Raw genomic sequence first — 26,849 nt, 5'->3', positions numbered from 1 at the left:
TTTTTTTAATTTAAATTTTTGTTTTTAATTGACAAATAATAATTGTATATGTTTATAGAGTACAATGTGATGTTTTGATGTATGTATACCACAATATCTTTAAATGTTGTAAAATTAGCAGTCTCTTAAGGTATGTTTCCCTCAAAAGCAGGCCCTGAGACCAGGGTTTGAGTGCGCGTGATCTATTTTTCAGGTGCTCCAGGGAGCACGGTGTGGGGTGCGGGGTGCCTGGGAGGGAGGGAGCTGGTGACGGATGTGCCAGTGGGCAGGGTACCACTCTGGGCAGCTGGGGCCCCAGCACACTGGGGAGACTGTATAGGACATAGTTTAAAATTGGCCCACTCAGGGTTGAAGAAGCTGGGGTGTTTACCTCCCAACCCCGGACCCTCTTGGGGATAACTTCTGGGGGTGTTCACTCCCCACACTTCAGGCCGGACCAGCACAAAGACCGGAAAACGCCCTCAAGCAGGGAAACCCAAGTGCTGGGCTAGGAAGCCTTTTGTGTAGAAAGGAACTGTCCACTTATGTGGCATGTGGCAGTGACTTGACCTGAGGAATGAGACAGGCAAAGGTAGCATTTAGTACTGCCGCCTACCTTTACAATTCAATAGATTTCTCACAAAAATCTATAAGAATCATAAAAGTATTAATATCAGAAAATCTGGGCTTAACATTCCCACATGGAATGGCAAGCTGCTGCCTGCTTCAGAGGAGGCATTTGCTCTCTGGTGTGCCACACTCTCCACCACTCCCTAATGTCTCATGCCTGAAGTCAATAGGTTTTTGTTTGTTTGATTGATCTTTTTAATACCCAACACACTTGCTTCCTCTATGTTACCTGCCTGGCCCCTCCGCCAAGGGGCCTGAGTTTGCTACCCTCAGGAGGAGACAGGCCGATGCTACACACAGGCCAAGTAGCCTTCAGAGACAACATTTGATTTCCTGGGACCAAATCTTTAAATATGAAGCTGTAACAGGAACCTGGAGGCCTCTCTTGACAGCCTGCCCAGCTCTCATTATGACATTTAGCCTGTGATTGATATTGTGTGTGTCATTGAGACCTTGGCAGTTAATCTCTGGGTCGAATCTATGGAAACCAAACAGAACAGATTTGTCTTCCCCTTCCATTTTGGCTGTGATCTGGGAAACAGACGCTCCAGGCCTCTCTGAGAATTGGAGATTTGGGAGCCATGCGGAGAGGGATGCACACAAGCCGCCTTCAGGATTTGGAAAGATTACAGGTCTGTGGTTTCTGGACGGCTCTACGCTTTGTTCTCTTTCCCCATCAAATCTGCACGCTGGAGGATAATAGATCCCAGAGCTCCCTCTGCGTGCCAAGCTGCTCTGGGTAGACCGCACCACTTCCTCTTCTGTCTGGAAATCCAGCCGAGGCTTTCAGTGCAGGGATGGGGACGGGGACGGGGACGGGGATGGTTCCCTCCGCCGTGTAATGAAGGAGGGACGGCCCCACCAAGGGTGAGGTCAGTCTCAGTGATCAAAGGAGGCAGATGGCGGTTTCAGAATGGAATTTACTCCAGCGTCTCCCTAAAATCACCTCTTCTGAAAGCCTCCGTTAGTAGCAGGCAGGGTTCAAAATGGCCTGAACCACCACATTTAGGTACACGGTGCCCCAGGTTCTACTCACTCCGAAGCAAGAAGAGTGGGTGCCATGGATGGGCTGAGCTTCGGACTTCTCAAAATTAAGCCCCCTGTGGGCCTGAAGCAGGGAGAGCCAGCGCTTTGCTATTAGGAGACTGAGGGGGCTGTGCTGGTTCCTGCAAGAGAGGTTTTGGCTGCTTTTGAAAACATTTCTCCCCCCTGACTGGACTCGCCCAGAGGCAGGCCCCAGAGGGGAGGGTGGCCCTGACCAGCCACCCGCGCACCCTCCTCCGCCGCGGCCCAGGGGCGCAGTCCTGCCTCAGCAGCCCTGCCTCGCCGTCCGTGCACCCCTCAGCCACTCCCTCGCTTGTTCTGTTCCTTCACGAGCGCCTTCAGCACCTTTCCCTCAACTCCACGGCTCCTCTGCTCCGCAGCCACCTCCCAGGCAATTATCGTCAAACTGTAGTGAGCATCTCACGCACTTGGGAGCTTGTTACAATACCGACTCCTAGGCCCCTGGCCCTGGTCCAGTGGGCAGCCCAGGAATCTGTATTTTTAGCCAATGCCAGTGACTCTGCCAGAGATGGTCCTTAGATGACCCTTTGAGACTCCAAACAAGGGTCCCCTCTGCTGCCCCTTGTTCCCACCTCCGTCGCAGGAAGTAGGATGTTGCAGGAGGAAGTCACAAATCCTGGCTTCCCACGACCCCACAGGCACACACTCTAGCCAGTGGTCCTTTAAGTCACCTACTATGGACTTGGAAGGATCAAATTCCCCAAAGCAGTGGTTTCAGCCCTTTCCTTTTCTTTTTAAGTTTTTATCACGAGAATTCCAAACACACCCAAAACCGGTCACTACCTCGTAACCATCATCCGACCCCAACGACCGTCACTCCCATCCAACCCTGCCTCATCCGCGCCCTGTCCACACCTCCCCCCAACACTGCAGTATCATATTTTCCCAATGGTATTATTTTGGAAGCAAATCCCAGACATTATATCATTTCATCTGCGAATATTTCAGTATATAGTTCTAAAACATAAGACCCTGCGGTATAATTTAACTGTCCTCCGAGTCTTCTGCAAATCGGCTGTTAGATCTAGACTCTGAGGACTCTGATAAGATTCAGGTTTTTCTCGGGAGAGACATCTCTGGCTGTGGTGGCGTGTTCTATCAGAGGGTATATGATGTCTCATCGGCTCTTCTTACTCTGTGCTGTGAGCAGTCAGCACTCAGTCCTGGTGCAGCAGCTCATCGGGTGGTGTAAAATGGTGCTTCCTTATTTATTTTCTGGAATACTTCTCTAAAAGCGAAAATTTCCCTCATCTACCCAGTAGTAGTTTGTACAATAAAGGAACAATAAATGCTAGGTTCTTGCCCTTTATTTATCCATCTTCACTCTAAGGAGCTGCTTCCCTAGCATCCTCCAACAGCGAATAATTGTTTTAAGTATCATTATGATCTAAGTGTTTGATGTGCTTCAATCCACTGCAGTTATTTTTATTATTTATGTCCAATTTGTCCCATTTTTCTCCAAGTTATATTCTGAATCCTTCGGAAATGATCCCAATGGCCTTTGAAGCTACCAACCCTTGTTTATGTTCTTGCATCCCTGGCCTGCCCCTTCTGGTACTGCACCCCCGGCCCTCCTCTCAGAGGGCTAAGACCTCGTGCTGCAAACATCCTCCATTTACAGTTTTCCTCAGCTGTAAAATGGGGATAATAACAGGGTATTAGGATAATCCTACCTCACAGGGTTGTTGAGATTAAATGAGTTTATAATTGTAAAGCACTCGGAACAGTCTGCCACAAAACAAGTGCTCTGTAAGTATTCATCAAATAACTAACATTCCCTCCCTGCCACTCACCTCCATGTTTCTCAGTCATCCCACCCGTCGTCTCTCCCTCCCTCCAGTCTCAGGGCACGAGTACAGTTTCTCTTCCCAAGCTGTCTGACCGTAGATGTATCGTTTACTTGGCTCAGGGGACAAACATTGCCCAATTCCACAGTGAATTCATTTCCTTGGGGACAGTGGAAACTCTTCTGCAATCCACTTGCAGAGCTGGACAAGCTCCAATACACGTTTCAATCTGCAGGCACAGCTTTCCAGCTTGGAGCATCTCTCTCTTGTGACCCCCTGGTAAGTTAGCGCAGTGACCCTCGGCCTCCCAGCGTGAGAGCTGTGCACGTTGACTTCAACTGTCCTAACGAGTTGGCTGACCCTCCCGCGGCCAAGTTTTCTCCCACCTCAAGGCTTCTGAAGTTCTGCTTATGCACGTGGCGGCCAAGACCCAGACCCAGGCAGGCCCTGGACCCGCCGACTGCTCCCTGCAAAGGTTGAGAGTGCCGCAGGCCTGGAATGTCAGGGACCTTCTGGGCTGTTCTGTTTGGGTCCAAAATGGCTTAAACTAGCAGGTTCCAGTCTGATAAAGGAAAAAGTAGGTGCCAAAGAAGGGGTAAATTCTAAAAGGAAGGCAGGAAGGGACCGGCTGCCTACAGGATTTCTTAGGCCCAAAGCCGGGCTTGGCCTGCACCGGAGGCCCCTAGCACCCGCGCCCTGGAAAGGTTGGAATGCTGGGGAAGTGTCGTTTAACTGCCATCATGGCCTTCCTTGTGGACCTGTATGGCCTGGGAATAGGAAGCGGGTGCATAGCAGGCCGCAGAAGCGCCTGCCAAATTTTAAGATGGGCTTATCCCTCCTCTATTTGTAAAGCTCAGTCCCTACCTCAGTGTGCCCTGGTAACCCCCATTCTCACCCTCTCTCCTGACCAGCTGCAGAAAGGAAAGAAAATCCCTTGGCTCCAAAATGACATCCGGAGAACCGAAGACAAGCCTAAAGAATGCCTACCCGTCGTCTGCCAAGAGGCTGTCGCTGAAGGCGGAGGAGGAGGAGGAGGATTACTGTACCCCCGGGGCCTTCGAGCTGGAGCGGCTCTTCTGGAAGGGCAGTCCCCAGTACACCCACGTCAACGAGGTCTGGCCCAAGCTCTACATCGGTGACGAGTAAGTGCCCAGGCCCGGCCTCCCTGTGGCCCCTCCCCAGCTCACACCCTGAGCCACCTCCTGGCCATGAGCTTTGCGTCTTTAGGTTAGTTGTTCTGTGAGAACTCAGTTAGGGCTGGGCTTATCTTCCTTTTACAGAAAACCCAGACAAAGGGCTTAAGCAAGACAGAGGTTTATTTCTCTCTCGCTGTAAGTCTGGAGGACGATGGGCTGGGGCTGGCATGGCCACTGCAGGGCCATGAGGGCCTCAGGCGCTTGTTTCTACTCCACCGTCCTGGGGGCATAGCTTCCTGCCTCAAGGTTGCTACCGGGTCCCAGATTGCTGGTGGGGCTCCAGCCATCAGCTGTAGGATCCAGACAGCAGGAAGATGGAGGGAAAGGAAGAGCAATGGGGCATCTTTCTGAAGGGAAGTCACACCCAAGACTTCCCTTGCTCCTAGCTGCTAGGGAGGCTGGGAAATGTAGTCTTCTATTTAAGATGGGTATAACACCACCAAGAATAAAATCAATTCTCAGGTGGAAGGCACAGGAGCACATCAACCTATGTGTCCGGAAGGATGGCAGGCCTAAAGTGAGGTTGCTGTCGCCTGCTTTAGATTCTTATAGCCACCATTTCCCACTCCTTAAACAATTGAGTTGTGCCTGCTGTAAATAATGTTAATAATGATAATGGCTATCATTTATTGAACACTATATGTCAGGCACTGTGCTAAACATCTTGCACGCATGCTCTCACTTTATTCTCCTGATAACCCAATGAAAGAGTTTATGAAATTACTTTTATGTTAAGGATCAGGAAACCAAGGCATTGAGCAGTTAAGTAATTGGCCCAAGGTCCCACAGCTCAGTAGGTAGCAGACAGGTGAGATTCAAACGCAGCTCTGCCCAACACAGAAGCCTTGTTCTTAACTTCCGCGACCACTCACTCCTCCCTCCATCCTCTGGGAACCAGCTCAAGTTCCATCTCTCCAAGGAGCAGGTGGTGCAGGACCTCTGCAGGGGTGATTTTAATACCCATCTTGCTGCTTAAAACCTAGAGGTAATTGCCCAGTCACAGGAAGATCCAGGGGCATCGTCCTTTGTCTTTTTTTTCCCCTTCATGTTTTCAAATTTAAAAAGTTACAAGCATTACCTGTCTTTTTATACTAGATTAAACTAAATAGAGGATTATAAAAATAAACTGCATAATCTCCCTTTGTGCCCTCTTAATTCCACCATGGACTAACCAGTATTGAGTTTACTTGCATACTTCTACCACTTTATATAGGCTATTGCAAACATAAGGAAACATATACACACACATAAAGAGTTTCCATTTCTTTTAAACAATAAAAAAATGAATCATACCATATATACTGTCATGTACTTTTACTATTCCATAGTGCCACGATTTACCCAATCATTTTCCAGTTATGAGCATTAGGGGACTGTAGGAGAAGAGTACACACTACTCTCTGAGCCACTTTCATTTTTTTTTATTTTTTTATTTTTTTATTTTATTTTATTTTATTTTTTTTTGAGACAGAGTCTCACTCTGTTGCCTGGGATAGAGTGAGTGCCGTGGCTTCAGCCTAGCTCACAGCAACCTCAAACTCCTGGGCTCAAGCGATCCTCCTGCCTCAGCCTCCCGAGTAGCTGGGACTATAGGCATGCACCACCATGCCCGGCTAATTTTTTGTATATATATATTTTAGTTGTCCATATAATTTCTTTCTATTTTTAGTAGAGACGGGGTCTCACTCTTGCTCAGGCTGGTCTCGAACTCCTGACCTCGAGCGATCCACCCGCCTCGGCCTCCCAGAGTGCTAGGATTACAGGCGTGAGCCACCGTGCCCGGCCCACTTTCATTTTTAAATCCAGCTTTATTGAGATATAATTCACATACCATAAAATTCACCCTCTTAAAGTGTACAGTTCAGTGGTTTTGTTGTGTGCATGGAGTTGTGCATCCATCACCACTATCTAATTTCAGAACATTTTTATCAGCTCAAAAGGAAATCCTGACCCCATCAGACAGTCACTCCCGATTTCCTGCCTTTCCCACAGGGCCTCCCAACTGCCCATCTACTTTCTGTTTTTATAGGCTTACCTATTGCAGATAGTGTGTATAAATGGAATCATATAATATGTGGCCTTTTGGGACTAGATTTGTTTTACTTTGCATAATGTGTTCAAGGTTCATCCAAGTTGTAGCATGTATCAGTATTTTATGCCTTTTTATTGCCAAGCAATATCTGTACTATTTTTGCAACTTTTCTGTGAATCTAAAACTAGTTCAAAATAAGAAAGGTACACACACATACATTTTGACCCAAAATGTCACTTCAAGAAGTGTAACTTACAGAAATAAGAGTACCAATACTTAAGAAATATGTAAAACAATGCTTATTATAATGCTGTTTGAAGTAGCAAAAAAAGGGGGGGGGAATCTGCATCTCTTATCTTTTAGTAATAAAATATTAAATAAATGTAGTAAATGTTTCCTTTATAAAAGTAATATATGCCCACTGTATAAAGAGAGAAGTCTTAGTTTTCCCTATTTGTAACAGAGTAATAAAAAAACTTCCTAGGGTTGTATGGATTAAGTGAGATAAAGTATGTGAAATAGTGCAGGGCCTAGCACACAGGCAGCACTCAATAAAGGTTAGCTTTGTTGACAAAATAACAACTAATGTAAGACAGAAAACTTTTCAGTCCCCCAAAGCAATCACCAAAGCCCATCGCTCCAAAGACACTCCTATTAATATGTCAGTACATTTCCTCCCAGGCTTTCTGTGTATTACTTTTGGTTTTGAAATTTGTTTTTATATAGCTGTAACAATATTGATAATTCATTTAATTTTATTTTTCACATAGCATCATTCATAAACATCTCCCCTTATTAAATGTATACTTCTTATACATTTAATTATTATAGATATATTATAATTAATGTTCTTACTTTTATAAACAATGCTGCAGTGGACATTTTTATGTAGAATTTTTTTTTCTATATTTAGGATTATTTCCTTAGATACAAACCTGGAAATGTACACCTGGGGGAAGAGGAATTAAGATTTTAAGATTTACACTGTCTCGTGTCTTTATCCGTGCTGTTCCCTTTGCCTAAAATGTCTTTCCCTTGAGCTCATCTCTGTGTCCAGGTCCTATGCATGCTTCAAAGTCCACTCAAGTCACTTCTGCCATGAGGCTAGTTTTCCCAATTCCTATATCGAGCAGCAAGTTTTTCCTCTCTGTATATTCAATACTATATTTCCCTTTCCTCTAATAATAATACCTAAATTGTATTGAATTCTTATGTCTTGTGCCTTTGCTAGGCATCATTTAAACTCCAACTATTATTACTCCCATTTTACAAATGGGAAAGCCGAGGCTCAGAGAGTTCATTCATTCAGTCAGTCAGTCAATCAGTAAGCATTCACTGGGCACCTTGCTAGGAGCTGTGGCAGATACAAAGAAGAAAATGAGGCTCCAAGAAATTAAGTGACCAGCCCAATGTCACATCACCAGTAAGTGGGAGAATTTATGCTCAAACCCATATAAAAAAAATAAATAAACCATGTCAGTTAGGTAAAGATGCTGTTGCAGAGTTGAGGAGAAGAGACGGTGGGAATCTGACAGGGAACAGAAGGAGAAGTAGGGGGCGGCACTCCTACTCCAGCCTGGGGTTTGAGTCTTGGCTCTGCCAATTGCCAGTTGCGTGACCTTGGACAAGTTATTTTTACCTCTCTTCACCTTATAGGCAACAATAATAGAACATATCTCAGAGGGTGAACACGAAATGAAATGAAACAAGTGTTAGACTTGTATGTGGCACACAGTAAATGCTTGGTTGGTAAGTGCTTGGTGTGATCACGGATCTGAGAAAGGTCACAGAAGAGGTGGATCCCAAGCTTGACTTTGAAAGATGGGCAGGATTTCAAAGAAATTCCAGGCAGAGGGAGCAGAACGAGAAAAGCTATGGGGGTGAGAACAAACAGGGCGGTTTATCTGGAATTAAGGGGATGGATACAGTACACTTTCAGAAGGTCTGAGGTTAAGCCAGATTCTACCACTGTGTAGTTCAGTTTAGGTTAGCTGCACTAATCTAACAGGTCACCCCGACATCTCGGTAGCCTGCCACAACAACGGTTTATTTCTCACTCATGCTGCAGATGATGATGGGCTGGCTCTGGCAGGCTGCCATGGCCACTCTACTCCGGCACTCAGGCTGATGGAGCAGCCCCTATTTGAGATCTTGCCGGGCTTGTAGCAGAGAAAAAAGAGAGACTTGGCAAACCATAAGCTGGCTTAGAGGTGACACATGCCATTTTTGCCCACATTTCATTGGCCAGAGCAAGTCCATGCCATAGCCTCCCATCAATGGGGCAGGAAAGTATAACCTACACCCACGGAGGGGCGGGAAATATTCTAAACAATCACACAATCTACCGTAGCCACTTGGTTATGTGGTGGATTTGGGCAGGTCCTTTTAACTTCCTAGGCCTAACTCTAAAAATAGTTACTGAGAAGCTTCAAAGAAATAAGGAATGTAAAACCATTTTGTAAATTATAAAGAAATAGACAAATGCAAATTTTATTGTTATTATTGTCACTTAGTGGAAAAGAAGTCTGGAAAGGTAGGTCAGGGCCACCTTGTGGAAGGCTGAATGCCAGCCCAGGGACTTAGGAAGCCATTGAAAGTGAGCAGAACCCAAGTGTTCTGATAAGACATGCTCCTCCTTGACGTGTGACCATGACCTTGCTTCTTTCAACCAAGAAAATGTCACTGCCCTTTCAATTCGATCCAACTCTGCCTAATCGAGCCCAAAACAAACACACACATGCACAGTCCAGGCAGGCTCCAGGGTCAAGTGCGTGAGACCTGCGTGCTCAGCTGGGGGAGGAAGCGTGAAGTCAGCTTGACATGGTGCTTGTCGCTGATCTCAGCCCTGAGCTCAGGGCTCCCTTCTGTGACACTCACTTAACAAGGTCAACAAGACTCACAGATGCTTATTGAAAGAGCAATTAATTCCATGCCAATGCAACCACGCAAAGGTTACAACCTGGGCTGTGAACACGCAAGGCTGCCTGTGCTTCTTGGTCTCTTTTTAGGTGTTGCCCAAAACAAGGGTGGCTCAGAGCTGGTTCTTCTGGCACAAAGCCTCAGTTTTAATTTGATATTTATATTTCAGTTGAGTTTTTCCTTTCCCTAAAAGCGCGTAAAGTTTTTTTTTTTTTTTTTTTTGAGACAGAGTCTTACTCTGTCACCTTGGCTAGAGTGCACTGGCATCATCATAGCTCACTCAGACTCCTGGGCTCAAAGGATCCTCGTGCCTCAGTCTCCTGAGTAGCTGGGACTACAGGAAAATGCCACCATGCCTGGCTAATTTTTTCTACTTTTTGTAGAGATGGTCAGGCTGGCCTTGAACTCCTGACCTCAAGTGATCCTCCCGCCTCGGCCTCCCAGAGTGCTACGACTACAGGTGTGAGCCACCTAAGATTTCTAAGACAAGTACCAAGGCTCTGGAAGTGAAGGAGGTCAGGACCCAGGAGTGAGGATGGCTTGCCTGGGGCAGCCGAAGCCACCGTCTGTTCCTGAAGCCCAGCCCACAGAGGGCCACACTTACCCCTAAGACGAAGCTCACTCTCCCCCCTCCCCACCCCCAACGCCCCCACTCCCACCCACCCACCACCAAGCACCTCCTCCAGAGCCACAAAGTCTGGGCCAAATACTGTTTCTGTGTGGCCCTGGGCAAGTCACTCAAGCTTTCTGAGCTTCAATTTCTTCACCTATAAAATGCGGATTCAATGAGTTAACATGTAGAAACATATAAAACACAGCGTGTGAGGAAAGTAAAGCACAGTCACCATGCTTTGCTGCTAAGGGTCCCTCTGTGCCAAGGGCAGTCTTGGGACAGAAGACAACCCTGGGTCAAATTTCTCCCGTGACGTCCCATCAGGAACCCAAGGTCGAGTGTTGGAAGGAAGGCCCTTCCTCCTGAGCCTGCTCCAACTCCTTTTTCTCCTCCCCCCACAGACACTGTCCTGGCCTTCCAGGGACCTGGGTGACCTAAGGCCTAAGAAGACGGTGGCACATCACAGCCCTAGGGGCCTGTGGGTTTCAGAATTTCTAAAGCGTTTTCTCAATCCCAGGCTACCCCAGAAGGATTCACCAGGTGGGTGCCCTGGTGACTCCAAGTCCCCATTGTTCACCAGCCCAGGGGAGAGGAGAGGTGGCCCTACCACTGCAGCCTGGTGAGATAGGGACACACACAGATAGGAGGGGAACGTGAGGGGGTCGGGCCTGCTCCCCCCCCTCAATATGTTACCCTGGGGAAGTGTCTTCGCAGTCTTCGCTCAAGGTACAGCCACCCTCTCGCCACTTACTTCCCACAACATGGTAGGGGGGCTGCATCTGCCACCAGTGGGGACTGCAGGCTCAGCACGGAATGCAGCTCTCGGGCATGACTCAGGGCATAGACTTCAAGTCCCTATTGCCATGTGGCCACTAACTGCGGGTGGCCTTTGGCAAAATATTTTATTGTTCTGGGATCTCAGTTTCTTTATTTGTAAAACAAAGGATGATTTCAAAGGTCCTTTCCAGCTCTAAAATAAAATTCTTTAAGAAATGTCCTATTAAATAAATTAGGCTTTATTAGGTTCAAGCACATACTTGTTTTATTACTTTTAAGTCATTCAAATTAGATTCAAATTAGGTTAACCAAGTGTTGCCCTCCAGAGAGCCAGGGACTGGCAGTCAATGATGAGATAAGAATAATTCATCGCCTCTTATCAATCAGCAGTCCCTAAATGGGTGCTTCAAAAATGCTTGAGTATGCTTGAAAGCACTAAGTTTCTGTAATTTAAATATTCTCACTTTAATCTTGTTCACATCTTTCATTTGCTTAGCAAAATCTTTTTTCAGTCCTTTTTTTCCCCTATAGTCAGCAGGAGGGAAATATCCCGGCTACCGTCAAAGTGATTGCAAATTCCTAGGCAGGGCAGCCTCCAGTGATAAGGCCTGCCTGAAACAGGATAATTGAGAAATAATCGCTCTTCTCTCTCCACAACTGGGCCTCCCGGTGAGTCAGCGCCAGGGCGCTGTTAAGCTCTTCTGCTGCTTGCATGGTGGTGGGGGGCCCTCAGCAGCTCCCCATTTCTTGTTAAAACTACAGTTGCCCCCAAGATCTGGCTTTTGGGGTCCGATTCCTCCCAAGGCCTGTGGCCAGCATCGCCCAGCCTGAGCTGGCTTTCCAGGACTCTCTGTCTTGTATCTGCTTTTCGGCTCCCAATAGGCCCAAAATGCTTATCCAAATCTCGGGTGGGGGTGGCGACAAAAAGAATGAAAAAAAAGAAAAAAAAAAGCATGCCCCCAAGCCTCAGAAACCAGAGGCATCTGGGGCTGGCCTGCAGCTGAGAGCTGGGAAGTGAGGTGAAGTTGGATCAATCAGCTGAGACACTTTCTTCTCTCCAAAAAGAGGGAACTAATTCAGCCTTAAGGCACAGGCAGAGCTGAGGCTGACTTGCTTCTCCAGGGTGCAGCAGGGCCAGTTTAGGATGCAGTAAAAACACAGCCAAGGTTGCCAATCCAATGTGCTGGGTGTTACCTGAAAGAACTAGAAAACCTGGACTCTGAACCTCCAACTACTGAAGCCAACTGAGGCACAACTGGACACCCGTCATGGGCAAGGTGGCTGCAGAGAGATGCCCGAGGCCCTGGCCTGGCCAGGCCTTTTCATTGCTGGAAGGCAGCTTCCCAGTCAAGGCCTCAAGCAACGTCATCCAATTGCACGGTTAGCCAGATGCCAGGTCCAATCATTAATATAACATTTCTCCAGACCAGGCCTCCTGCATACCCTTTCCTTGGAGGTCTAGAGTTTAGGGGAGTAGAGCAGATATGGAGGTATTTTTAACAAGAGTTAAAAATCCAGAGGCCATCCTGTGTCTTTGCAATAGTCTCTTCTGAGAACTAAAGAAATAACATCAAGAAAAATCATGGTATACATTTGCATAGTAAATGAATATATGACATGTTCATTACTGAAAATTTACAAAACACAGACAAAAAGAAGAAAATTAAAATTCTCTATAATCCCATTACTACAGTTTGTAATGGGATAGCCACATTTTGACGTACATCTTTCTCCTGCTTTTTTCCCCTGAAGTTATTTTTTAATCCTTCAAAGAAGTTTGAATGTTGCATCATTCAACTTCACAAGAATCCGTAAGGAAAATACTGCCAGTGTAATTGGTTCTATTCAGCAAGTAAAGAAAACACGACTCCCAGAGGTTCCATTGTTTTAGTTCATGCCGCAGTTTAAGCTGTCAGCCCTGTGTTTTCTCAGGGGCCTCAACACAGAGGAGCTTCATCATCAGCAAGTAACAAGAACACCCGAGAAACTAGAAGGCCAGTGAGTTTCACTTTCACATCAGGTGAATTAACCAAGATCAGAAGCTAGAAATGCACCTGCTGTTTTAAAGTCCACCTGCCAAGAGTGGGCACAGTCAAGACTCCACTGGAGAAGGTCACCATCAGAGCCACACTCATGAAATGACATGTGACCACCAGTGTCACACCCATCAGCATAAATAAGGTGCCAGATTGCAGGATACAGCCCATCCTGAACAGGAGTGCACGATCAGGTGTGGGAAATGAGCGGATCCTCTGCAGACATCAGGTGTGGAGATCCACCCCCATCATGATGGGATGTTCCTCAAAGCCCAGCGTAGAATCCTGGCAACGTGGAAGAAGCTCCACTTGAAGGAAGCTGTTGGAGGGTTTGTACAGACGTATTTATTCAGGGCTTGTGACTTGTCCCCTGTGTGCAAGAGCATACATCTAGGACAATGGCTTGCAGGCAGAGGCTGAAGTATTGAGGGTGAGATCAGGAAGCTGCCGAAGGTCTTGACAAGTGGAAGGTCAAGAGCACTGCCCCCGGCGACCGCCTTGTGGAGAGTGCGCTCGTTTGCTACCCCTCCAGGGAGGGGCTTGAAGCAAGCTCTCTGGGAGCAACTCCAGAGGGGCTGGCAGGGGTCTGGGCCAGGCTGGAGGAAGAGGAAGGGAGGGAAGGGCTCTGCTAAGGGAATGGAGTCATTGAGAAGGAAGTCGCTTCCTCAGCTCCCCAGTCTGGAGTCAGGCTCCAGAGCTAGGCTGGAGGTTCAGGGGAACAGAGAAGAGCTAAGGAGAATTGGGTCAAAAACCAGGGACATAATGTTCTTCAAAAGTAAACTGCACGAGTCCAACAAACGTGTGAGAAAATGTCCAATCTCATTGCTTAAAACAAATCAGTGAAAATGAAACACCATTTTTTTTCTGCTTATGAAATTCACAAAGAATAAAAATCACAATGAAATTTGAGCAAGTTCTCTATAAGGTAATTTAGTAAAAAGTATCAAATGTATTTAAAAATGTTCATGTCTGTTGACCCAGCAATTTCACTTTAGAAAAATCTCTCCTAAAGACATAATCAGAGATGTGACCAAAAAAATAAGGTGAAGTTCTTGGTAAGGCAAAATTGAGATTTACCTATAAAATGGAATAGCATGCAGCTATTGAAGTTTTATATGTTGCCATAGGAAGATGTTTACAATACATCAGCATGTTAAAGTTTTTGAGACTGTATATATAAAAAAAAAAACCGTCTCAAAACTATACAAATCTATGCATAAAAAAAACCAACAGGCAGATCTTCCATCAAATAGCTAATAATAGTCTTTATCTCTGATAGAAATACAGGTGATTTTTTTTTTTTTTTTTGGTCGGGGGAGTATGTTTTCCACATTTTGCATTGAGCATGTGTTATTTTTATCATGAGATGACATATTATTTAAAAAATGAACAGATTGATTACATCTAGGGTTTTTCTTAACCAGAAACTAAGGCCCCTACATCATCTAGGTTCTGGAAGTTAATTCCTAAATCTGTTTTTCTTTCTGAAGTCTTTTCTCCTTTGGCAGAGGCACTCATATGGGTCCAGGAGAGGGGCACACGGCCTTTTCTCTGTGCCATCACCTCAAAATGCCCCTGTATTTCTTAGTCTCTTTCCAACAGAACATGTGAGCAGAGAATGTATCTGGCCCTTGAAATTTAAAAAAAAACAAATCACTGTAGTGCCAGACACCACCCTCTGATCCCACCCACTCCCAAAAACTGCTGAGCTGGGTGTCTGGGCCGGCTGGGACTGGGCGATGGGTGACTGTGACGATGGCTCTGCCTCCATCATGGTGGCTGTCCACGAGGCACTCTGTTTATGTGCAGATTCCCATTCTGCTGTGGATGCTCTTTCAAGCCCTTAACTGAACTCTGAGTAACCCAAGCTGGGGAAAGTCCCCAGAGTGATGTGTGAGGTCACCACCTCCCTTTCCTGGCCCAGGTAGCCAAAGAGCTCTGAAAACCTGCAGCAGAACTCAGATACCCACCAGGTCTAATCGTCCTCAGGAGCCCTTTCCTCTCCCTTACGCACAGCCAACGCCGGCCCAGGAGGATGTGGAGGTGTCATGCAGTGAGCCGTGTTGCTTATCTACCCAGATCCCTGATCCCAAAGGCAGGAAAGTGCAAACTGTTATTTATTCAAACTGCCATTTGATTACATTGAAACTCAGTTACTAAACCCAAAGAGAACAGTCTTTATGGTGGGTAGGAGCTTCCTGTCAAGGAGAGTTAATTTTAATTTTTCCACTGAGCTCAACCTCAAAGTAAGGTTGATTGCCCCTCAGCAAGATGGACTGCATTAGTGGAGGCTTTAATTGAGCGCAGATCTGAGTCCCAAAAGCATAATGTTTGTTGTATACATACTTTGGGACAAGAAGAAAAATGAAAAACAGAACTTTCTGAGGAAAAATGGAAGCAGAATGTGTTCCATAGTCAGGATGGCAGCACCAAGAGCCAGCTGGGGTGGGGGTGGGAGGAGGAGGGTGTCAGTGGGACTCCCACCTCCCCCCTGCCACATTTCAATGGCTGTTTGCAAATGTTTATAAATGCTCAATGCCTGCCCAAACATTGGACACCATTGTGGTTCTTCTTATGGTAAACAGAAAACTCAAAGAAACCATCAATAGATGAGGGCGCCCTTGCCCGAGGGGCTGTGGTATGTGTTTCTGGTGCAGGGCTCCTCTTGGCCAAAGGTGTTGGTCCATGCTGGCATCCAATATGGTCACTTCTGTTCACATCCTTTTACCAGTAGCCTTGAGATGAGCCCTCAGCTGGGGCATAATGCCACTTTTATCCTCTTACTGTTACAGTCCCTGAGCCTTGTCACCTCTTCCCTGAGCCAAAGTACTGGTCTTGGTGCTATTGAGGGAGACATCTTCTTTTTTTTTTTTTTTTGTTGAGACAGAGTCTCACTTTGTTGCCCAGGCTAGAGTGAGTGCCGTGGCATCAGCTTAGCTCACAGCAACCTCAGACTCCTCGGCTTAAGCGATCCTACTGCCTCAGCCTCCCGAGTAGCTGGGACTACAGGCATGAGCCACTATGCCCGGCTAATTTTTTCTATATAGATTTTTAGTTGTCCATATAATGTCTTTCTATTTTTTAGTAGAGATGGGGTCTCGCTCTTGCTCAGGCTGGTTTCGAACTTCTGACCTCGAGCGATCCACCCGCCTCGGCCTCCCAGAGTGCTAGGATTACAGGCGTGAGCCACCGCGCCCGGTCGAGACGTCTTCTTAAAGCCCAGATTGGACCATCCTTCCTCAAACACTATCTAAAACTCTCCTTGACCTTGGCATCCAAACACTCCCATGATCCAATCTTACACTCCCTTCTGCAGACCTTTCTCTCCTCTCCTCTCACATCCTATCCTCTGGGCAAACCAGTCCTTCCTGCTCATGCCTGTTCCCAATCTATCAGCAAGTCCTGCTGTGACATCATCCTAGTCTAAGCACCTTCCTCTCTTGGCTATACAACTGCAACAGCCTCCAATAGATCTCCCTGCTTGTATATTTTGCCCTCTCCAATCCATCTCCACACAGAAGCCACATTGATCTTAAACAATAAAATGCTCACTCTTTCCTTAAAACCCGCTAGCGGCATTCCACCACACTTTCAATAAAATCCAAACCCTTCACTGTGGCCTACAGGGCCCACCATGATCCAGCCCCTGCCTACCTTTCCAAACTCTTATACCATTGTCCCCCTGCTGCTTCAGCCATACTGGTTTCCTTTCTGTTCTTAGTATCTGCTGTTCCCTCTGCCTGGATGAAACACTTTTTTTCCAACTCTTGCTCAGCCTCACTCCTTTTCATCCCTGTGTCTTAGCTGAAATGCCACTTCCCTGCAGAGGCCTTTCTCGACCACCTTGCCTAAAGCAGGACACAGTCATTCTGTATCATGTCATGCAGTCTCAGTTCCCTGACAGCTCTTACTGCATCTGAAATCATCTTTGTTTATTTGTTGTTTATTTGCTATCCCCACTAGAATCCGAGCTTCCTGAGGGACCGTGACTAACCTGTTCACCTCTTTGCCATCAGCACCCAGGACAGTGCCTGGCACACAACAGATTCCAAAGTACCCTTTGGGGATACATGACTGATTACGGGATATAATGAACGTTTCCTGAAAGGCCTTTCTTAATAATATCTCCAGCCTCCATACCTGAGGTCCTGTATTTCCTTGGCTTAGCCTATCCTTGACTTCCTGTTCCCCTCCACCACCAAGTGTTGACAGAGTCAAACACTCCTGTCCCATAAAGAACCCCTCCCCCCCCCCCAGGCAAAAAGAGCTCCTGCTTCCTCTGGCAGCCCACCTCTACCCCAGCCCTCACCAGCTGTTTTTACTCCAGTCATGTTCCAAGGCCACCTACCTCAACAGGAGGTAGGTGTTCCTGGACATCCCCACCTAGAAAGATAAGGCTGTAACCCATTAAATAACTTCACTGCTGGCTTCAAGAACTCCCCAGAAATCAACTCAAGACACCAGACTGCTCAAAAAGCTCGCCTTTTCGGAACAATGCTTTGCCCAGCTACACAAACAACTCACCAAAGCAACGGTTTCACATTCACGTTGTGCCCACCAATCCTGCCAACATCAATTCAAGAACTTTGCCCAATCCCAGTCCTCTCGTGGAGAGTCTCGCCTTAAGTCTGTTAGATCCGGTTCCCCTTGGCCCCAGGAACAGAGAGGCGGAGTCACTGAGGCTGCAAAAAGGCAAAGGAGTTTATTATCTAGCCCCGGGGCCAGGGTCCAAATTCCAGAGCACCAACTGCAGTGGCCTCTCCAGGAACTAGGACCCCGCCCTGGGGTAAAGATTAGGCTTTTATACTTTTCTGTATGCTAGTTTTCACATGACACGTTATTCTGCACACAACACGTTAGTCTGCACACGACACACTAGTCTGCACTTTATCCCCCTTCAGTTTATTTGTTCCTTTTGTTTAGAAGTGGCTGATCGCGTTGGCTTCAGGTTTGTTGACTCTAAGTTTTGGGCTTTTTGCACTGGCGCCAGTTGTAGTTAACATCATCCAGGGGAAGAGGAGGGTCTCCGACAGGGGAAGGGGACTGTTGTTGCATACCTTCTAGTTTTTGGTTACAAGCGATACTGGGAACACACGCCCTGCACAAGCCGTTCATGCGCTGATCATGTCTTGCTCTTCTTATTTACTTGGTTGGAGGGCACCTGGATTCTCCAGCCCTTTATCAGAAAGCAACTTGCAGTTACCTCTCTGGGGCTTTGTTTTCCTTTACTTTAGTGAAGTCTGCCATGGCTCCACTTACGCTAAGCACCAAGCCAGCAAGCCATATATACAGAAGCAGAACTAGGCTTCTCACATCCAGGAAGCCTAGCCTATCATGGAGTTACTTTTGTTCTTATCTCTGTTTTTCATTCTGATTAACTATATTTATTAAACAACTTAAAGCAAGCATAGTCACAGAAGCGAATAGCATCAGTTAGAATCAAAGAGAGCACACATTTTCCTACTATCAATTCCTGTTCTTCAAGTCATTCATTCGAGCCTCTACCTCCAAACCCCATAAACATCGAGAGGGTTCAGAAGAGGAGCCCACCTTAAAGGTCCCGAGGCTCAGTGAAGGGCCACCCTGATAAACAGGTTATTCTGGCTGTCTTTGGGGGAATTTGGCAGGTCTGGTTCTGTGACCACCGTACCGTCCAGCACCAGGCTCCCCTGTATTTGGTGAATGATGAAAGAATGACTGGACAAATGAATAGCTCACCTACCCTACCCTCCAACCTTCCATTTTTGCAACAGCCGAGCTAGAAATAGGAAATGGTGCCAGTGGCCTAGGGGACCAGGTAGGCGCAGAGCTTTGGGACTTCATTTGCGATGTCTGGTGCTTATTCTGGGAACCGGAATCGAGGGCAGAAAGCCGCCCGCGGTCCCCTGAGCTGCCGCCGGCCGACCTCTCTCGCTTGCTCCCAGGGCGACGGCGCTGGACCGCTACGGGCTGCAGAAGGCGGGCTTCACGCACGTGCTGAACGCGGCGCACGGCCGCTGGAACGTGGACACCGGCCCCGACTTCTACCGCGATATGGACATCGAGTACCACGGCGTCGAGGCCGAAGACCTGCCCACCTTCGACCTCAGTGTCTTCTTCTACTCGGCGGCCGCCTTCATCAACACGGCGCTGCGCGACGACCGCAGTAAGAGCCCAGGGGCCCGACCGAGGCCCCGCCCCTGCCCTGGCCCCGCCCCATCCTAGGCTCCGCCCCAGTGCAAAGGCCCCGCCCTCCGCCCAGGCCGGAAGCGGGGTTTGCGCCCGAGGCGTCTGCGCCCTGCTCAAAGCCAGACCGCTGGGGTTGGTTGTGGTTGAGCTGGGAATGTCCGAATCCCCTGGAGGTTGGGAAGGTTTGAGGACCTGCCCCATCGAGCGAGCGTGCTGCTGCTCGGGTTGAGGCTTGGATTGCCGCCCTGGAATTTATAGGAAGGGGCTTTTGGTCTGAGTCTCTCTTCCCTAGGGAACATTGGCCTTGAAAAGGCAGGGGCTGTGTGGGCGCCCTCAAACTAATCGTGCCTGGGCCTAAACCCAAGTAGTAGCCAAGAGCTTTGGTGCCAGAAAGTCCTCAGAGAGCTGACTTGAGTGGAAATCCTTAGGGAGACTTTAAATTCTCCCGCCAACCAACCAAGTCCACAGCCTGACCCCCCCTCCTCCACCCCCCAATCACACTCATTCGTGAGGCCTCTCGTACAAGGCTGACGGCCTGGGCTTTACTATGGCAAACTTTGAGAATCTGAGTTTTGCACCTGCCAGGTCCAAGTTTCCCAACGTTAATTATCCATCTTTTCAATCGCAGTGCTAGTCCTTGTGCTTAAAATGCATTTTTAGCTGCCCTAATCCAGCAGAGGCTACAAGGCTATTTTGGAGAGAAGGGCACAGTTTAGGTATGCATCAGGGGTAAGACAATATGCAGTTACTGCTGCAGGGTGTACTTCACCGGCATTCCGCAAAGGCCAAAGGGAATAGGAAATGGTGCCAGTTCCCTAATCTGTTCTCTGACTTCAGCCTACTGTGTCACACAGCCTTTGTGGGGCCATGACAAATGATATGCTACACATTCAGGGTATCTAGTTACTGAAAGCCTTTCTTGCCACTGCAAGACTCACTGACCGAATGGCCTGCTTCAGGAATCTTCAGCCTGGGGCTGGGCCTAGGACAGATCTGCAGGACAGTCTCACACCTTAATGGCCATCCCAAGGTGGCCTTGGCCCCAGCAGCCTGCCATAGCCACCAACAATTTGTCATTATTTTGGTTCAGAAAGCAATGCCATGATGGGAAAAAACCCACAAAGCTAACGTGCTTGTATTAGAAAATGCCTCGTTTCTAAGTTGTCCTTTTATGAGTCTATTTATGAACCATCTTTTGTGCTCTGTACATTCTGGGTTTCCAAGCAGGATCAAAAAGCAACTGGAGGCTGGCGCGGTGGCTCAATGCCTGTAATCCTAGCACTCTGGGAGGCCAAGGCAGGAGGATTGCTTGAGGTCAGGATTTTGAGACCAGCCTGAGCAAAAGCAAGACTCCATCTCTACAAAAAATAGAAAAATAAGCCAGGTGTGGTGGTATGCGCCTGTAGTCCCCGTTACTTGGGAGGCTGAGGCAGGAGGATCACTTGAGCCCAGGAGTTTGAGGTTGCAGTGAGCTATCATGGTGCCACTGCGCTCTAGCCTGGGTGACAGACCAAGACCCTTTCTTAAAAAAAAAAAAAAAAAGCAACTGGACTGAGTCAGCAACGCGAGGTAAAATTGCCTCATAGTATTTGAAGTTAACTGAAAACGTATTTGACATGAAAAAAACAAAAGACTGCAACAACCCAATGCTTCAGTTTCTGTTTAATGCACTCCCTTGCCATTACTGTATCTTAGACCTTACCCTTACTGGAAGGGGACTGGCAGGCTGGAGAAGACAGGGCTGGGTTCAAATTCCTGTCTCACAACTTACTAACGATGTGACGTCTCCAGGCCTTGGTTTCTCCATCTGGTGATGGAAATATTTACCTTGAAAGGTTATAATGAGGATCAGCAGTGACACCCGTAAGGCACTGAGCACAGAACCTTGGGCACAGCAGGCTCTCGGATGTGTTTGATAAAGAGAGGTCGTGTACTGTGAAGCATATGACCACACTAGCACGTGCACATCATCATCATAAAGTTTCCAGACTCAAAAGAAAAAAAAAAAAAAAAAGACATTCCAACTTTGAACTGGTAAGATATACTCACATGAAAGCTTGTTTTAGGTTCCTGGCACGTCATTTTAGAGTCTGCCCCCACTGCTAAATCAGGAAAGAATCAGGCTCTCAAGTCAGATGTTTAGGCCTGGGCAGATCACAGAGCATCTCGAAGGGGTGTCAGGCTGATGAGGATCGTGACCAGTTGGTCAAAAGCACCTAGCAAAGAAAGGCTGAGGGGGAAGAGCGTAGACACAGTGCCAGGGCTAGAACGGATGGGTGGGGGTGCGGGGACTAGGCCTGCTGGCTGGGGACAGGGAGCAGCACATGACCCCACTGCCAGGTAGGAGGCTGGGCTCCATTTTCAGTGACCTTTGCACTTGCATATCTAAAGAATTCTTCAAGTCAGGGGCTCAAACACCAACCCTTCAGCACCACGGAGAGACTTTCCATCTTCTGTGGGTGTGGGGTACTGTGGCTAAGCAGAGAGCCCTGTACCCCCTTCCCAGGGGCAGCTGTCATTCAGCCCCAGCCAGAGTTTGTCTTACGAGAATCAGTGCAAATGTGGTAGATCTTCTGACTTTTCAAGGAAAAGTCTCCAATCTGGATTTTATTATAAAATCACTCAATCTTTAAGTGTTGGCAACAAATTGAAATTTCTTAAAAGGCTGCAAAGGGCAAACTAAATAACCCGAGGGGCATCAGTTTGTAGCCTGTGCCCTGAGTGGTCGGAGTAACAAAATGCTCGTCAGCTCAGCGACAGCATCGCCATGGACTCCACGCACAGCGGATGGCGGTGCTCAGCGGGCCTGCCTGCCACAGGCAGTGGGTGTCAGGTTGTATCTAGCTACGTACTGGAACCCCAAGGGACACTGCTGTGGCGTTTTAGTGCCAGGCCCACTGGTGCATTTCTTATTGTGCTCTTGATGTAAGAGGTGTTGATGGACATTCTAGCCAAAAAGCAAGGCATTTCTTGCTTCCCCTTGTCTTTCACGTTCTTTGTTGGCTAGTTTCAGCCAAGCGTACTGTTTCCCCACTGCCTGGCCCTCACAGCCTCCCTCTTTTTGAAAAGCTTTCCTTGTGGGGCTGCAGGGCTGTAATGGTGGCCTGTAATCAGCCCCTGGGGACCACTCGTCCCCTCCCCTCCCTTGATTTGACCTTTCTGAAAGAACTCCCCAGACAGCCGCAGTCACTCTGGAAAAATCTCAGAGATAATCCAGTCCACGGTCCTGCCCTGACAGCTGGGAAACAGAGGCCCAGGGAAGCCAAGTGACATGCCCAGGGTCACAGAGCTAATCAGAGGTGGCACCGTCAGGACACCTGCTTGCCAGTGGGGAGTCCTCCTGTCACTGAGGCCTCACAGAAGAGCCCTTTTCCCTTATTTTGAGCACCTGGTGACTTTGCTGTACGAGAGGTCACCGAATATCATGGAAGGCGAGGCGTGCCAGCTGGTTACAGGATCTGACACAACTGAACTTGTCATTCTTCATCAGAAAATGAAGTATTCACAAAATACTGCCACAGGAACCCCGTTTGGACTGCCCTAGCTGCTCTCGACACAGCGTCCTCAGAGGTGAATTAGTGTGGTTTTAATTTAATGGGATTTTCTAAGAAACTCCAGGGCAGATGTCATGAGCAAGCCTCTAAAGATCAGATTTTTAGTATCACCGCTCTCCTTTCGTTTGTTCTTTCTTTTTCTTAAATAGTCGAAAGCCCGCTTTTGAAGCCATCTTAAAATCTATTATGGATAAGGTAGGTATGAATAAATAAATGAAGTCTGCTTCTAGCAGGAGCTGATTTCCCTGGTGCTTCTAAGCTGTAACCAGACCAGACTGTTCCCGTGTTTTAAGGGTCTCCTGCCCTAATATCGCACACACGCCCCTGTCTCCCCTCAACCCTGGCAGCTCATAACACACCGTGCACCCTTTTTCTCAGGGACTTCCACACACCCAGACTGTTTGGGAAGAAGTAGGAACTCTACCAGGGTTTCTCTGCGTGTTGCTGAGAAAGGCGGGTTCCAAGATAGTGAGTGGGGGACAGGGAAAGGGCACCCCTAAAACCAAGGCAGGAAGTTGCGTTTGAGGCGCACACCTGGCTGGGGGCAGGGGCAGGGGTGGTGGGTAACAGCCTGTCCGTCTGATTTGAGTGACAGAGGCCTCCCTTTCACTCACCCCTGACAACATGCAATTGAGGAGCAGTTCAGATCCTACAGGGTATCCCAAACGTCTCCATACAAAGGAAAAATTTTGTAATGACTATTTTGTAAATAAAGGTATGTTTAGCTACAATTTCCCATTTTCTCTAAGTATGGTGACTTTTGGGACACCCTGTAGATTTGGGTTTTCTTCATAAGATTGTGGGAATTCACCTTTTGGTAAAGGCCAAAGGTGAACTATTTAATTGAAACCAGCATTCTTCAAACATAGACTGAGACCCACTGCAGCGGTCCCCAACCTTTTCAGGACCAGGCACGGTTTTCATGGAAGACAATTTTTCCATGGACCGGGGCGTGGGGGGGGAGGATGGTTTTGGGATGATTCAAGTGCGTTACATTTATTGTGCACTTTCCATCTAGTATTAGTACATTGTAATATATAATGAAATAATTATACAACTCACCATAGGTCGGGGACCCCCGTATTAGAGGGTCATAAAGTCAACTTGGTGGGTGTGACTAGCATTTCTTTTAAAAAACTGAATAGATTAGAAAAGAGTGGAAAACACCAGCATGCACTGCACGTAGTAAGGGTGCATATTATTCTGTGAAACTTTTGTCTGACACACACACACACACACACACACACGCAGCACCGCATAATATTTAGAAGCACCGACCGTGGTGTCAGGCTGCCGGGCTCAAATCACAGGTTTGCTACTTCCTAGCTGTGCCACTTGCACTTCTCTGCACTTCAGCTACCTTATCTGTAAAATGGGCATAATAATTTTATTTACGTCATTGAGTTGCTGTAAGAATTGACTATGAGAAAATACATGAAGCGCTTGGCAGAGTATGCAGGTGCAGTGAGGCACAGATGGGTCACCTGTGAATTTTGTCCTGCTGTGTTGACTGGGCTCACACAGAAAAGTCTGAAAGTCACTGCTAGAAAATTCCAGCGCTGACAGTGCCGCCCTTGCTCAGGGCCCTCGCCCTGGCTGCTGTCCAGCTCAGCCTCCTGGTTCTCTGGCGTGGTCCATGCTGGGAATGGGCTAAATGCAGCTGCCCCGCCTGTCTCTTCCCAACTCTCCTAAGAGCAGTTTCCCACCACTCGATGCTGGGCCCTAAAGGGTGGTGCGTGGCAGAGCCACAGAGCAAAGAGGGAGCAGTGCCCTGAGGGTCCGGGGACAGGCCCCAGGAAGAAAGTGGTTGGGCCCAATCGGATGCTGAGGCCTCCAGAGAAGAGCAGGCCCTTTACCCCAGAGAGACCTACCAAGTTCAGGTGGCCGATGACATTCACGCCACGGTCTTGAAAACAAAATTGAGCTCCAGGATCTCCTGCCACAGCTGTGTCCTCTCTCTTTTCCCCCTTCCCTCCCACCCCTCCGTCTCCCCTCCCCTCCTCCCACTTAACAAACTTCAGGCCCCCAAAAGGCTTAATGAACTACAGCTTTCGACTGTTTCAAGTATTTAGTCATGACAGAAAGAATTACCCTTTTTGCCAGGAGAGGAAGAAACGTTTTAGTTATCAGCAGAGCTGGCCGGGGGCCAGGCAGCCTCTGGAACAGTCTGTGGGGATTAGAACAGTCTGGAACAGAGGCAGACATTCACCCCGCCGGACACGTCCACACCCCAGGAGCACAGCCCTGCCGGGTGAGACTCTGGGGCCAGCCTGCCCCAGCCCCATACGGCGATCAGGAAGCAGGACCCTGCCTCCTGCCCTCCTTCCTGGCCGCGGTGAACAGGGCAAGGCGGCCCAGCCACACTCTGGGGAGCTCAGCGACATGGAGGGTGGGACTCCAGGCTTAAGGGCTGCCTGATCGGCTTGTGGAGAACTGTGATAAAAGAGTTATTCAAAGTGTTATTTACCTTCACAGCAGCCCTGTGAAGATACTGACGGTGTCCCCATTTTACAGATGGGGAAGCTGCCCGGCTGTGGGCAGGAGAGTGACAGAGTCAGGGTGTGAGAGGGCCTCGCCTGAGCCCCACGCCCTGTGGCCTTGCCCGCTGCCACCCGGCCCCTCAGTGTGGGTCTTCTTCTCCCGCCCCACCTGCAGATAAGATCCTGGTTCACTGCGCCATGGGCCGCAGCCGGTCGGCGACGCTGGTCCTGGCCTTCCTGATGATCCACAGGAACATGACCCTGGTGGACGCCATCCAACAAGTGGCCAAGAACCGCTGCGTCCTGCCCAACCGGGGCTTTCTGAAGCAGCTCCGAGAACTGGACAAGCAGCTGGTGCAGCAGAGGCGACAGGCCCAGCGCCAGGGCGGAGAGGAGGACCCCGAGAAGGAGCTGTAGGGCCCTGCTCGCCGGCCGAGCGGAGACACTTGGGAACGCAGAGGGAAAGGCTGCAAAGAGCTCTGGCCTGTGACTTCGTTTGTCACGGAGGAGGGACAGTGAATCCAAAGCTTGACTTCTTCCAAACAACCTTCCTAAACTTCCCGGGGGTGTGCGGGGAACAGGGAGAACCCAGAGCCGCCTCCCGGCAGAGCCGGGTCCCCGGCTTCACAGCAGGACGGGAGAGACGGGCGCCCGGCAGAACTGGTTACGGATGAGCACACAATCCTGCACAAAGTCTCCTGGGCTTTTTTTTTTTTTTTTTTGGTATAAGATGAAAGCGGAAAAGGATTGAAAAATGTGTAGGCATTGTGCTGTGATTAAACGTTTGGCTTTGAAAGGCATATTCTTATAAAAAATATAAGTTGATTGTCTAACCACGGAAGCCCCGGCGAGCTGTGTTGCAGGCGCGTGTGCACAGCGTGCGGAGTCGCCTCCCGGGGCAGCCCCGCGCCTGGGCCACCGCCCGCTTCCCGTTTTGTCTTTACAGTGAGATGTCCTGGCTCGCGCCACCGTCTACAGATGCTGCTCCGCTGGTGGGGGTGGGGACTGGGGTCCTGGGCCCTGGCACGGACATCCCCGCTTTAGGCGTCCCTACCTTCCTCGGGGAGCCAGGGCTCCTCAGAATCTTAGCCAGCGCTGCCACTGCTCAGAACAATTCAGCGAATTGTGGTAAATTTGGACAAGTTAAGAGTGTGACTGTATAATTTTGGAAAAAAAGAGCAAGGAGACACTCTTTAGGGAACCAGAACTCAGGGAAGCCCTCCTTTCACTTTGCTTCTCGTCAAAGCAACATGGGCTGGCTTCCAGTGACACCAGAGTGTGTTCCAAGGTGTGGTTTGCCGTGGAATTGGGGAGGACGGGGCTGCCTGGTGGCTCAGGGGTGGTTTGTCTCCCCGAGAGCTAGGCCGGTCGCCGTGACTGTGTGATTTTCATTCTTGAGGCAAAAACAGCGGGGGGCACGAAGCAGGCAGTGATAGCTTCTGGAACCAGGAACCCTAAACCAGACAGAACCCAAGAGAGATGGCTGTGGATGGAGACGCCGGCCGCCAAGGGCCAGAAAGGGAAACTGCCTGGAGAAAGCAAAGAGTGTGATCAGGGCCTGCTGGGAAATCTGAACGGGGGGCTCAGGTCTCCAGTTTGGTTGTGGTTTTTGG

General features: G+C 48.5%; 1 protein-coding gene across 1 annotated transcript in view; it reads left to right on the top strand.

Moving 5' to 3' along the window:
• DUSP29 (dual specificity phosphatase 29) overlaps window positions 1-25,653 on the top strand; it is a 32,048-nt gene extending 6,395 nt beyond the window's left edge. The window contains exons 2-4 of the mRNA XM_069460725.1: window positions 4,373-4,603; window positions 18,959-19,179; window positions 25,412-25,653. Coding sequence (XP_069316826.1) covers window positions 4,407-4,603; window positions 18,959-19,179; window positions 25,412-25,653 — 660 coding nt within the window. The 5' untranslated portion in view covers window positions 4,373-4,406. The remainder of the gene's footprint in view (window positions 1-4,372; window positions 4,604-18,958; window positions 19,180-25,411) is intronic.
• Window positions 25,654-26,849: the final 1,196 nt, after the last annotated feature.

Source organism: Eulemur rufifrons, chromosome 28 (assembly GCF_041146395.1).
Source record: "Eulemur rufifrons isolate Redbay chromosome 28, OSU_ERuf_1, whole genome shotgun sequence".
Taxonomy (NCBI): Eukaryota; Metazoa; Chordata; class Mammalia; order Primates; family Lemuridae; genus Eulemur; species Eulemur rufifrons.
Note: the sequence above shows the minus strand (reverse complement) of the source record. Positions and strands in the feature narration are given on the sequence as shown.